At 40.8% G+C, this 14,345-nt stretch overlaps 1 protein-coding gene across 1 annotated transcript in view; it reads right to left on the bottom strand.

Moving 5' to 3' along the window:
* dlgap2b (discs, large (Drosophila) homolog-associated protein 2b) overlaps positions 1 to 14,345 on the bottom strand; it is a 64,940-nt gene that overhangs the window by 15,701 nt on the left and 34,894 nt on the right. The window contains exon 3 of the mRNA XM_069515671.1: positions 6,930 to 8,086. Within this exon, the coding sequence (XP_069371772.1) occupies positions 6,930 to 8,086 (1,157 nt within the window). The remainder of the gene's footprint in view (positions 1 to 6,929; positions 8,087 to 14,345) is intronic.

Genomic DNA, 14,345 nt, shown 5'->3' with positions numbered 1-14,345 from the left:
TAAATAAAAATGCTTCCAGTTGTTGGTGGATTGCTGGTCATTTGTGTGGGGGGTTTATTTTCCTCACCCTGCAGTTGATGATCTCCTCAAGGCTTTTCTAAGCTGCAGTTGGGTCATCAGCAGCAATTTGGTTTTTCAGCCTCGCCGAGTGCTTTCTCTTAACAATTTAATTCCTCTTTCTAGCCTTTACTTTGTGTCTTTGTGGAAACGTGGGTCTACACTCCTGAGCGCTGCCTCGTTTTCTGTCTGAGTTCAGCTGAAAACCAAGGTTTTACTGAACTTTGAGATGCCGTGTCATACACTTTAAAAATATCATGTTACAATACTCCAGGATGTTGCTTGTTTACTCAAGCCAGTATCTGTGGTGACTTGTTAAATGATGATGGAGTACAGATGTAACAGGGCCGTTCTGCTCAAAGACAAAATATCAGGCATGTACAGTGCACACAAGAGATATTATTTGCAAGTACAATGGGGCCCAATTAGCCAAACGAGTTCAAGAAATGTATCAGACAAGTAGTGGGATAAGCTCTGGCTGGGTTTTCACTAAACAGAACATAAAGCTGATTCACATCCTTGGTTTCAAGCCCCCCCTCTAATTTCATTCAGAGCCCTGGTTTCTCAAATGAAACAAGCTCAGTGCTTAACCTCACACCACCCATGAGAATCAGATCCAGAAGTTCTTCTAGTCAAAAAGTTATTGTGAGATTCTTTTTGCAACATTGAACAGACTTTTTGTATTATTCTTGAACTTAATAATCTGTGTTCATAATACATTTACAATCGTGGTGGTGAAGCTAAACCCAACGTAGGAGGTGAAACGTGGACAAAAAAGTCAAAGTGTACGTCAAACTGTAAGAATTTGAATCTGATCATTTAGATCAGTATTTTAAACATTTAGAGAGTTGTTTCACTTTGCTTTTCACAGTCCAATGTGTTGTATTTACTTGGAAAGATTTTAAAAATCCAGCAATTGAAATATGAAAGCCAGAGATCACACAACTTTGATACATTCTGGTGTCAAGTCAGAAATACTGTGAATATAAAATGTGTTTTCTGTTGTACCTTGAGTTTTGTATTTTGCTAGTTATTCATTGTCCAATTAAATACCTCTGAGTATTCTCCAGCTCTTATGCTGAAGGAAGTCAAGCAGATCGAAACCTCGTTAAAGTGTAAAGAGAGAAAATAATTGACATAGAAGTCACATACATGGTCCAATGTTTTCATTTGACAATAATTCAAGCTGGCTCTCGTTCATTAAAGCTCCTCTATCTGCTGTCCTGAACACTTCTTGTCTTTTTTCTCTGTAAACTCTAAGACCATCAGGCATTGTGCTTCCGACAGCTGCAGCAGCAGTTTGTCTGGAATAAACACAAAAACTGGGTAACCACTGTTTATTAACCTGAAGCTGGTGGGAAGTGTGTGTGGGACTGTGAGTGAAGGCTGTTTCCTGTGTGTAATCTTTTGACAAAGTGGGTGGTGATAACACAGAGCCCTGCATCCTGTGTGGAAATAGGCCGCGTACAAAGGATTGAATATATCAAGCGAGAGAGAGAGAGAAACTGATATCACTCTGGGTTATAAGCAGAACCTTGCATATGTAGTAGAAGTATGGTTTTATTTTCATGGTTTGCTCCCTAATATTTGTTTCTTTGCACAATATCTTGGTAACTGATAGATAAAATTGCTGGATCAAAGATTATTTCAACACTAACTTTTACCGAGCAACAGCACCCTCTGCAGCCGTACATGCTGATTCATTCGGTTGGTCTCTGTGTCTGAGCGATTCAGAGGTTTTCATGAAAAGAAAAACTCTTTCTGTGCAAGTCATGTAACTTTTGTTCCTGTTTGAACAAACACTTTGTGTTAGTACATCTGCAGGATATCAGCATGTCAAATATCCACAATCCACCTTTCTACTTATCGATGTTTATTTGAGTCCATTTCAGTGGTTTGGGAGTAAATTGATCTGGGGTAAGATTTATCAGCACATTTTTAGAAGGAACTCAAATGCTAGTTAACATCAGCAACTGTATGTCATGTCACTAAGGCTCGGGCCGGGGGCCTTTGAGATCAGCACTCTGTTATGAATGGCACAGTGTTGCAGCTAATACAAAAAAACGTATGAGCTCTTGCATTTTCTATGACTGAAAAAGGGAGCACTATTATTTCAGACGTAAGGTGTGATCAACAAAGTAAAGAGGGGTTGAAAAGTCCACTTGTATATGTTCACTGCCATGATATCATGTAGTAAATAACATGTTGATCATTTCATAACTGTAATCAATGACTGTTCTTAATATAACAGCATCAGGATGAAGTGAACATGAGCTAGTAATTGTACACACTGTGTTCATGTACTTAAAACCAGTAGGATTTAATTAGATTTTCATGTGATTGAAATCAGGGCAGAGTATTCCCTGTTTAACTCTGTAAAAGCAAGTCCCCTTGATCTTTGTGATTGTCATATTGAACACTGTGCAGATTTAAGCTCACCTGTTTTTTTACTATGATTAAACTGGCTAATATTGACAAGTCCTGTTACTCACAGACTCCCAAACACGCAGTGCTTTCCTTCTCCTGAAGATGAACGATTTTCAGTGGCAATGTGTCACACGCTACACGGTCTGGCACCGTATTGATCAGGTGTATAGTAAGTACAACACTGTGTCAGTGTGCGGTTCAGCAGCAGCAGTTGTCCCAGCGGACAGGGTAGCCTTAGCTCTTGAAACAGCAGCCTCGGGCGCAGGGCTGTCCGTAATGCTCTGCCAGTTACTCACTTTATCCAATCATATACTGTAGTTCGGCTGTTTTCTGCCACAATGGCTGAACTGCTTTTACAGATACTGGCTTCAGAGTGGCTGATATATACAGTATTTCCTTTTCTGATGAGAGATAAGGTAAAACTTTCTCTACCACAAACAAATCACTTTCCTCATTCTCTCCATTGCTGCAGCACCTCGTGGTTGTAGCTGGAGATGTTCCAATACCTTTTCACCTTCACAATATCGATTCCAATACCAAGTATCGGTTAAATTCCAGATGTACCAAATGGAAAGAAGAAGCTATTCCCTGGAGAAGAAAATAGTAGTTTTAATTGTGTTAAACTAAAATACTTTAATATCATGTACGTGGACAGGTTCATAGAGTCACATACTCACTGATGTCTGAAATGTTTGTCTCTGCCCTTGCTTTACTTATCTTTGTTAGAGGGCCTTTTAGACTAGCTGCTAGGTGAGCATGATGAAAATGTGGGGCATTGTGATGTCTCAATGGTGCAAAAGTATCATGTGGACGACTGACAAGGCATCTCTGGGGCTTCAGTGTTTTCTGTGGGGGAGAGCAGCTCCACTTACTTGACTTTGTGCTTTTTAACTTTGCTGACCTTTTACATACACACAAAAAACATGTAACACACTGGAGGAAAGAAAAAGCATCATACGTCTTTTTTTAACGCCCATTATCCTCTTTGACCTGACAGCCCACCTCAGCAGGGCTGACAGGTGAAGGACTAGACAGCCTCAGGCACTTGCAAGAAAAAGAGTAGAGAAAGATTTACAGTTGCTTATAATAGCAGCCACTGCTTTCCACCTTCATTAATTGAATGCGTTTTACAAGCAAGTTCTCCCCAAATGTTTTTGTAGTGGAGTTCTGAAGAATTTGCACCATATGCTTCTCTCCTTTGAATTTAAAACCAATGAACTTTTGTACAGGATACACTTTTCATCGTGCCAACTGCAAAGTAGGAAAATAAATGATCCTTTTCCAAAAGTTGTGATATTTATCTTCCTCTATGAGTCATCTATTTAAAAAAATGGGGGAGTAGTTTCCAACGCTGCCCTACTTGGGAAGGTAACATGAAAACTAGCTGGCTTGCTTAAATCCCGCTAAGTCCTAGCAGTAAATAAAAATATCAAACATATTAATCCTCCATATGCATATGTGTATTTCTTTTCCACATCAGCAGAATCATCTGGAAACAAAATGAATCAGGTTTAAATACAGAACCATTTCCTCCTAGTGCACGAGCGTTGGATTGTCTGGGGCTGTGGTTTAACAAGGTAGCCATCACTCATAGAGGCATCGCGCTAGCTCATTAGCATTACCTCATTTCTGTGCTCATTTGATGCTACACCTGAAAGAGCATGTTCAGCAGCCAGACAGACGATCAGCTTTCCACCATCATTAGTTACGAGTAAACACTGAACACTGTGCACAAAAATAACCTTGGGATGGAGCATCCTCACGCTGCAGAGGCAGAAGGTAATTTTGTAAGACCGCGTAGCAGACGTTCAAGCACGAAAAACGCTGACCTGTAAAAACTGGTTGTAGTGATTTGTAGTGAATTAGTCCTGTAATTTAATGTCCCCACTTCCACACAGTTGTGAAACACTGAAGTGGTACAATGTTGAATCTGTGACACCGATTGTACTGAAATCTGAATCAGGGTAATACCGAACCAGAGTTCCTTTGCTGTGAGCCCAGTTTAAGTCTTCCGCTATTACAGTAACTGGAATAAACAGGTGTATGCAAATCAGCAGGATGTTAAGCCCCGTTTGACAGGAGTGCAGACTATAACCCAAATATGTCTCCATAATTTTATATGGAGCATGTACTTATACGTACAGTAAATTCTCTGTTGGTAGGTTTGGGCATAGAGTACCACACTGTGGGTGCAGAGTGTCCTGAGAGACATAATTTGCCGTAATGGTCACTGTATATCATTGGGAGGACACAAGCTCAATCTTTAGGGTCATTACAGTGGATGAAGACAACAAGGAGAGACAAAGTTCTTCCAAAGATAATCTTTTCAAATTCCCTGCTATCACCTGAGAGGTTTTATTATTATACTTGAGGTAAAGCACCGCACTTTCTACATGTCCAACAAGGACAGGTACAGAGATATGATTGATTGACGTTATATGGTTTATGGAATATTGGAGAAATGTTGAACAGTTTGGCTTTATGCCACACTTAATACTACAGCTCAAACATGCTTCAAAACACCAAAACATTAGTTATTTAGACTTTATTTACTCAGCTGAATCCAGAGACACCAACAACAACTTTATTTACTTATTCGCTATCGGTCGTGAAGAGGATTTCAACTTATCAACCCAACCGTTAAGATTTACATCATGTTTAGTTCAGTTTCACAATCTATGGCGTTATTTTATTTCATATACTTGACACTTGCTAAAACAAGGTCAAGTCAACAGCTTGTCCAAGACAGAGCTGTCCTCATCACAAGCATAAACACAGACCTGACGCATCAAGCAGATAAAATGTGATAACCTCACTGAGTGTTGACCGCAGTGTCTGTGTACAGATCTCCCCTCACTTATTCCACTGAATGAAGCTCAGTGAGGACACGCTGAATGTGTTCATGTGGCAGCTGCAGGGCAGGCAGAGGCTTGTCGAATGTCAGTGAAAGACTTTCCGTATTGACAGAGTCTGTCTGTCCCCACGGCTTACAAACAACCACAGTTTGTTTGTGTAGTTGTGTGTAGCTGTGTGTAGCAGTGCACTCCACATAGCATCAAAGTGCATGCACTGGGCAAAGATTCAGCCTCTTGTCCCTCTCCAAGCATGGACAGGAATGCACCCAGAGCCCAAGAGAACTATTTATGGGTTTGTGTAAGTGCAGCACCATTTACATCCACTGTCATTACTAACAAAAACAAAAAAACAGGGCTGAGACTAAGAATTGATGACGTTGCACGCATAAAACTTAGAGCACAATCTAAACAGGTTATAGTGGGGGAATGCAAAGTTAGAATGCAAAGTTAGTAGAAGGCATGCGTCATCTTCAGGCGGGTGGTCAGGGCAACTTTAATAATCACCATTTCCTGCAGCTGTTTTAAATCCCACTACAAGCAGTCAAATTTTGGAGGTCAAATGTCCAAGATCAAGGTCACAATGACCTCACAAAACCCGGTTATTCGCAGGTCATTCTCACTGAAGCCTTTAAACCACCATGTCATTCAGGTGTTTGCCCTACAATATTTACATTATTCTCTTTGGAAAGCCATGCTGAATATTAAAAATTGAAAACACTTGGTTTTTACCATGTTTTTAAAGTTGTTACTCGTGGCTAAATTAGTTCCTGAACGTTATAGCAGAGAAAACTGTATAAAATAATGTATTTTTATTTTAGTGCCTGCATTAGTTCAGACTCTGCAGTATATATTTTTTGCACTAAACAAACTGTTTTTTTTCTACATTGCAGTCTAGCTGCAGGTAACCCTTTATTCTCAGTGTCTTCCACCCTGACATCAATCCACTCAATTGATCTCTGCACCTCAATAGACAACAGCCCCCTGAGGTAACTACACAAAAGGTAATCCTGGTTAAATATATTGGCGTCTCACACTCACAGACACTGTAATTGCCCTCAAGAGAGTATCGGAAAGAAAAGTGTGATTCGAAATGCTTCCCCAGCAGGATATCCAATCAGAGCATCAATCACTCCATTTTATTCACAATGACCCTCTATGGGGAGAGAGGGAATATTGATCTCAATGATTGTTTCTCATATTTTCATATACAGTAGGTGATGCTCAGGATTTCTGCCCTTTCAATCTACCACAAAACAATTAGCCTTGAAATACTGTCTACACCTTCTTTAGAATTATACAGCAGAGGTGAGGGTCTTCATACAGGTAGATGCTTTGAAGGAGGCTGCATGTTTTAATCTTTAAAGAAAACAGCAGCACCATTTCTATGTGTTATTGCATTGACAGTTAAAGTCATAAAACAACATATATATATATATATATAAAATAAAAAATGATAAAATAGGTCTTTCATTTCTTGAACTGAAACTTTAAATGAACACTTTAATTCACAGATGCTCCATTTATAGCAAACAGGATTGACAGATTGATTAGAAACAAACTATGTATTACATAAAGTAAAGTGCCACCCACCTGAAGGTAGTGACATGTCCGTGAAGGCTTGAGGTCCATATGCATTATGGGTTTCTCTAGATTGAGCGATGACTTCCTGTAGGCCTCCTTAGCCTGGCTGACTGTCAGTGTCGACCAGGAGCTCCTCTTCATAAATTTCCCCTCTGGCGCCATGGCCATGCTCTCACAGGCCGAGCACTTGACATCATTGTTACTCTTAGAGGTCTTGAGAGACAGGTCTCCAAAGTGGTGGCTGTGCATGGAATCTGGGTAACAGTGGCTGACATGTTCCCCGTGGTGCCGCGACATGACACTGGGCGTGCGGTAGGTGCTGTCACTATCCAGATTGTCGTCGGAGCTCCACCAGCCACCAGAGCGGTGCTTGCGTTCTTTGCTCTTGCTCCTCTTGCTACCGTGTTTGGTGGAGTGGTGGCCATGATGGTGATAACCCCCTGCTCCTCCTCCACCTCCTACAATATCACCTTTTGTGCCATTCATCTTGGACGAGCCCTCCAGGGAGTGAGACTTTGTGAACAGCTTCTGGACAGAATGAACAAGATGTCTGATGCGGCCAGGACTCTCACTGCGTTGCTCAGTGGTGGTGGAAGTGCGCTGGTACTGTAATGTGTGGAAGCCGTCACGGTGTAGTGGCAGTTGTTTTTCAAACTGGTCTAGAAGGTTAGCAGGAAGGCGGTTGCTCTTGTTGCCAGCGTGGTGGGAGGCGGCAGCCGCTGCGGCTGCAGCAGCGGCGACAGCTGGGGAGGTGGCAGAGGCTGTGATGGCAGCGCAGTCGTCCCGTGTGGCTGAGTCGTAATATTGAGAGCTGTAGTGCATTCTGGGGAAGGTGCTGCTGGAGATGTGGTCAGACACAGCAACTGGAGGCATCATGACCGGGTTCATAATCATGCAGTCAGAGTGAATGGAGCTGCGCGGTGAGTAGCGGTGGTGGAAGTCCATGGGGCAGCTCTCTGTGGGGCTGAGCAGGTAGGACGAGTGGCGGGAGTCAGAGCCATGGTGAGCATGGAGGTCATGGATGTGGGGGTCGTAGTCCAAGCCATGGGGTAAAGGGATCTGGTGCTGGGAACGGCCGCCCGATAAGCCCTTCATGTTCCTGGCCGGAGGGAGGCGTCTGCCTTCATTGAACTTTCGAGACGGGGACCAAGGTGAAAACTTCTGGTCTGTAACAGAGAAAGGGAAAAACAGAAGAAAATAAAGACATGAGAAAAGATGCATGAAGTCAGAGAGATATTGGCTTTAAACAACCATGAAGAGTTATTCTGTTTATAGCCCAAAGGCCCGTAATTTAAAATCGCTCTTGTGGTTCTCCTTACAAGTAACAACATGAAAGATATGAATATAATATATGAAATACTCCAGTGGGATTCCTTTTGCATTCCTCCATTCATTCCATTCTCACTAAAAAATCAATTCATCTCGGAGATCTCACAGTTTTCGTGCATGTTCGTGTAAGTGTATGTTAATGTTATCATCCTCCTACCCACAGCACAGTATACTGAACAACAAGGGACCTGTAATGTGAGTGAATAGTCAAGAGGCCTAGTTGAGTAAGAAGGTGAATGTTATAGTTGGCCAACAAACAAAGTATATATATATAAGTATTATATTCACTACTTTTATTATAGTACGAAGTCACAGATGTACACCACTCTGACATATCTTTAAATCAGCCATCAAATTGTTGTGGCTGATTTCTCAATAAATATTTCTCTTTGACATCAGATTGAAAAAACTTCTCTTCTACAACGAAGGGTTTGGATTTTATGAGACACTATTTACCAAATCTCTTCTGGAAAGTCGTTCCACTTCAGCCCCCAAAGAAGCTTGGAGGTTTTTACTGATTATCTCCTTCAAGCAACGATGACTTGAATAATCTGTCAGAGTAATATTTTTTGCACACAGGAGGCATTCATTGTTTTCTGTAAGTGTAGATGTCAGCATTTCTTTGCCAATAAAGATAAGTTCAAAATGCAGGATAGATATATACTGATGAGACACTGATACGACTGATATTAAGGAAGTCTGTTATTCAGTACAGTGTGACTATCAAAATGCTTTTCTCTATACCTTTAATATTCATATAATACAAAACAGTGTATCACCAGAAACCTGCAAACAGTGTGTAAACCAGCTGTGTGGGGCTACAATCATTAGACTTTAAAAGCAGAGCCGCACTTTGCTTTAATTCCACCAATATATTTCTTCATTGGAAGACCATGCTCCTGAACACATCTCACACTAATGGTGCAAGTAATTATCTCAACAAATTGACTCTGTGATAAAAGAGTTGTTATATAAAAGTTCTGTGTCAAGCCCTGCGGTGCACCGGTTGTTATTAGCTGTACGCCTAATTATTTTGAGCGGAGCTGCAGACATCAATGAGCAACACATTTTTCCCAACTGCAGAGACTTGGGTGAGATGGTGCATCGTGTGTATGAGTGATTAACCTCGTAAAAACCTTATGCACTGCCAATCTCTGAAAGGTGTTTTATGGAGAATACTGCTCAGGCTCCAATTCTGTGCTAAAACATAATAAGCTGGTATAGTTTATTGTCACTGCTGGTAATAATCTGCAATTTTCTGAAAGGAATAAGATTAAACTTAACTAGAATTTAAGCAAAAATATCCAGTGTCTGTCTCAAGTTTACATTTTTAGATTCATTTAAGCTTTTAATTTTCACATCTGGCCTTATTGTCAGTTCCGCAAGTCGTAGTCTTTCCACTAAAACATAGAAAATCAATGAACCACTTCATTTTGTCAATTTCTTTGCCACTGTAAAACCATTAAAATATCACGACCACCTTCAGGCAAGCTACTTGAAACCAGTTTGAATACGAGTGTCCTCGTTGTTCGAACATTATATTGTCGTAGGCAAAGACTGCAAGCGATGTGGCAAGCCTGGCAAACTATTTCAAGGTTTTAGAGTTTAATGCTGTTTTAACTTTCTGCAATTGATCTGAAACTATTCACACTTTCATAGTTTTCACTCTGCAAATGAAGTGAACCATAGTTTTTATTTATTAGATCACAGTAAAATAGCGAAGTGATGTTTACATATTGTTTGAATTTATTTGTCACAAGTGCTTATCCAAGAGGTGATTCCTCATCTAAATCCCAATTTGATTACTAATCCGATTAAGGCTAATCCATAATTTCCCAGTCCAATTCTGTTATCAAAGGCAATGCACATTTATTTTCTATTTTACTCCCTCTCTCTTTCTCTCAAACACACACACACACACACACACACACACACACACACACACACACACACACACCTTGATCATCATTTGTCATGCCCATCAAGACACAAGACAATGTCAGAAAAAGACAGGAAAACCAAATGCACCAAAATGAGCAGTGTTATTAAAAGCATCTGGCAGCCGTGCTTAGCTCTGTGCATGACAATGACAGCCAACATTCTTATCGGTCTGTGATAAAAGCTGCAAGGTAAACAGAACGCTGGAGCGCTCTGTGTCTACCTTTCCCCTCTAATTAATTTCTTGAAGTTCTCTTCGGCAGGAAACCCCGGCCTGGAATGGTGCACATCGTCTTACATAACGCGGAGGAACTGTGATCTCTCACACTATTTCAAAGGAGCCAGAAATAAAATGCACAGTTGTCATGACAACCACTGCTGAAAACCTAGGAACTGTAATAGGATTTTCAAGGTTGTTTGGGGTGGATCCTGATCTCACCAGCAGGGAAGAAGAGACACATACAGTATGTAATGTGTTACAGACACTTGAGCTTGACTTGCCATATGGTCTACTGTGTTTGATGCCCTGTTACAAATTGCACCACATTTTGAACACAGTGAATGATGAATTTTAGCAGCAGCAGCTGGAGGACACACAATGAACCTAGACTAGAACTGAAATTATTCAAACAAACATTCTGATGAATTTAAATGTCTGAATTTAAAGTCATCAGTGGGATGTGTTGTGCTGCAGGTTTTTACCAACAGACGTTTAACACCATCGCTGAGCAGATGTAATTATTGTTTTCATTTCATTAACATCCTTGCCCTGCTTTGAATTTTGTATTAACAACAGCAGAAGACATTTAAACACAGTCTTATTCATTAGGAGGAGGAGTGACCCTTACTGTGATTTGTTTTCACTTTTAGCCTTTCACATTTGTGTGATTTATCTTTGCAGAGGTTGTACATTTGGGGTTGAAATACTGTGTGTGACGAGGGGAAGCAGTAGATGTAGTGTTGTAATCACTGTAATAATCTTTCGGTGGTCCTCTCTTTAGCTCATTTCATCCATCACAGCTCTCTGTTGTCTCCCTAAGCCTGACTAGCTCTCAAATTTACCACACTGAAGTAGATGGCATCGACCAGTTGCTAAGGCAACTAAATGTGTCAAATTACAGCTTACAGCGGTAATGAAAGCACACAGAGATAGTGTGTGTGGACATGCATGCCCGTTTCATGCTCTGTTATGTACAGTGTAATGTAATCCAATCATTTATTTTATAATATACACTTTCAGACAGTCTGTCAGTATGCCAATGTATGACCAACACGATATACTAGGTTGGCACAGCTTGGACGTTAATGTAGGGGGTCCACAAAAAGAACTATAGGGAATGTAATGTGTACAACAAAGGTTTAGTTTACATTAAGATTAATAATCTGGATAGCAGCAGCAAGAATGAACCTAGAAACCAAATTTACACAAACAATAAAACCGACTGTAAACCCAAGAGTACGCAGTTCTTCGCAGTGTGTAACAGAAGCAAAAAGACTTGCTGAGAGCATGCCCATCATGGAAGTGATGAGGATGGTAAAAACTTTATGGGTGTTTTGACAGCACACAGCTGTACAGTGAAGCAACGGCACAAAGTCAGAGACGTCATATGTGACTGTGTGAGAACATTTTGGTTCCCTATGAAACTGTGGCCAAATCAGACTGGCAGGCTGCCACAGGTGGTTTAAAGCCCCCTGAACCAACGCTTAATGTGTCTATCTGTATCTGTTACAGCCACCATCACTGTTGATCAAGTTTTACTAGTCTTTCAAAGAACTAATTATCGATCACTCTGGAATAGGAAACAATCAGTACACAATCTGAAAACGTTTTAGTTTTATCTCTCAGTCACTGCTAGAATGTGATTATGTAAACTCTCATGAGGTGCTTTGATTACTCTGTAATCAGCTGTTTAAAAGCTAATCTTTCAACCCAGATTAGAGTCTCCAGCTATCAACCATTCATTTAAAAATAAAGTACCAAGAAGGTGCTAAAATGTTTTCGCTCCATCAATCAATCATTAAGCAGAGTTAGATTATGAATGCAGTGTAATTATCCACAATTACCAGTTCCCCTTAGATCCATCAGTGCACGCGGCTACTCCGAAGGCAGTACTGCTCAAATGGAACATTGCTTTTCTTTTGTATTACATATTGTGACCACTTTTTGATTCACTTGAATTCAAAGAATTCTCCATTCCATCCATTATTTATACCACTTATCCTTTGGGGGTTGATTTGCATTGTTAAAATTAATGAAATCATTTTGTTGCAATTTCATTTTTCTTGAATTGAGAAATCAATACAATTTACTTCACATTAATGCTTGAAAATTAGCTATTTTTACAATAACAATAAATACAAATACAGATGGAGTTAAATATAGTGGATGAATCAACCTCTTTCAGACTCAGGAAAATGATTGATGCTTTTTGCCTGGGAACATTCTGAATGGCAACATCCCCAGCACTTGGATTACTTTCTCCTCTAGGAGCTTTTCTGTCCCCAACGTGAATGTGAATGAGGCTGAGTTGAAAAGTCCTCTGTAGTTCCAAGTCTCTAAAGTGTAGAATCAAAAGGATAGAGCAACTCTTCATATCGAATGTTTGTGAACTGAAGTAGCCTGTAGCATATTCCCCAACAGAGCAAGAGTCCAGTGACACCTGCCGCCAATCCCTGTGAGGATGTAGTGCAGTCAAGTTATGGGAGCTCATATCACGTAACAACTTGGTGTAGTCTGACAGCACAAACAAACACTGACTGTCTGCCCGAGTCGGCCCTGTCATCCAGTATTTGCAACAGACTGCTCTGTAACTTCTACTAATACATAGTGGCCTGTGCACTGTTCTCCGTGTGTGGGGGAGGTGACATCAAGACAGGGATGCCGGCAGGCTCAACAAACTAGTAAAAAAAAAAGAAGCTAGCTGTGTCATAGGGCTGAGTCTGGATAGCCTGCAGCCAGAAGCAGAAAGACGGAAGAGTTCTCAGCTCTGCTTGGACAATACCTCCCACTCTCCATACGATGAGCAAGGATAGAGCAACCTTTAGCCTCCAGCTCATGCGCTTGAGGTGAACCATGAATTGTTTCAAGTGCTTATTTGAACAGACTTCCATGTGACCACATAACTCTTCAGTTTCTATAGTAGCAGCAGTTTCAGTTCCCTGGGAGAATGTGGTTGCCAGAAAAACTCATGAAATTAACTGAACTGGTCGGATCTGCACAAGAGATGTATCGATACCAATACCAGCATCGGAAATGCCTGATACTTCTGGAAATGGGGCATCTGCAAGTCCACAAATCTATGATACCATGTCCTTAGTTTCACCCAGATAGAACTGCACCACTCTAAAGAGTTTGGCTCAGAAGAAGTGATTTCCGGTACTGTTGCGTTAGCGGACAGAAGAACAAAGAACATGTGATGATGATGGACTTCAGAAGGGGAAGAATTAAGCTCCTGAAAGGCTTTTGAGAAAAGCAAGCAACCTTGTGTCCATCTTTGGAAGAAGGGGAGATTTCAGAAGATTTAATTTACAGTGGAGAAGATTAGCCATGGAGGAAATCTAAATCAAACTCTACCAAGTCAATATACTATCGGCAAAAATGAACGATTTTTCAAAATATCTAATCAAAAAATGCTGTTATCTGACACACTGAATAAAATGTTTTCAGCTGTCATGATTGATAGTGATTTGTCTTCAATAGGACAATAGGTTTTAAAAATTCAAATACTCCCCCTTGTCTCTTTAAGAGCTTACAATGCAGGTCCATGAAACATTGATGAGAGCTTTTCTGTTTCACAGCTTATGCAACAGCTATTCTGGTTCACGATCAACAGACTATTTCCTCTCTGCCTTAAATGTGCTTCTGTCAGCACCTGATGCAGCCTGTAAAACATATTTTCTCCTGACAAAGATGCCACTCTGAGAACGGGAAGAGATTTGGAGCCTGGTGCTGAAGACGAAAAAGAAGAAGAAGAAGAGAGGCGGGGGAAAGCCTCTCTGCTCGCTCTGCTCTCTGGGAAACCAGTGTGCTAAGTTTAAGCTCTGTGCTACAGCGCCTGGCCAGCATTTCCCAAGATGGTTGCATAACTTGGAATAAATGAGACCTTCCTCCTCCACACCAGTGCACAGCTAGTTAATGCCACAGGGGAGAACAGAGCA

The sequence above is a fragment of the Paralichthys olivaceus genome, chromosome 19, assembly GCF_024713975.1.
Source record: "Paralichthys olivaceus isolate ysfri-2021 chromosome 19, ASM2471397v2, whole genome shotgun sequence".
NCBI lineage: Eukaryota > Metazoa > Chordata > Actinopteri > Pleuronectiformes > Paralichthyidae > Paralichthys > Paralichthys olivaceus.
Note: the sequence above shows the minus strand (reverse complement) of the source record. Positions and strands in the feature narration are given on the sequence as shown.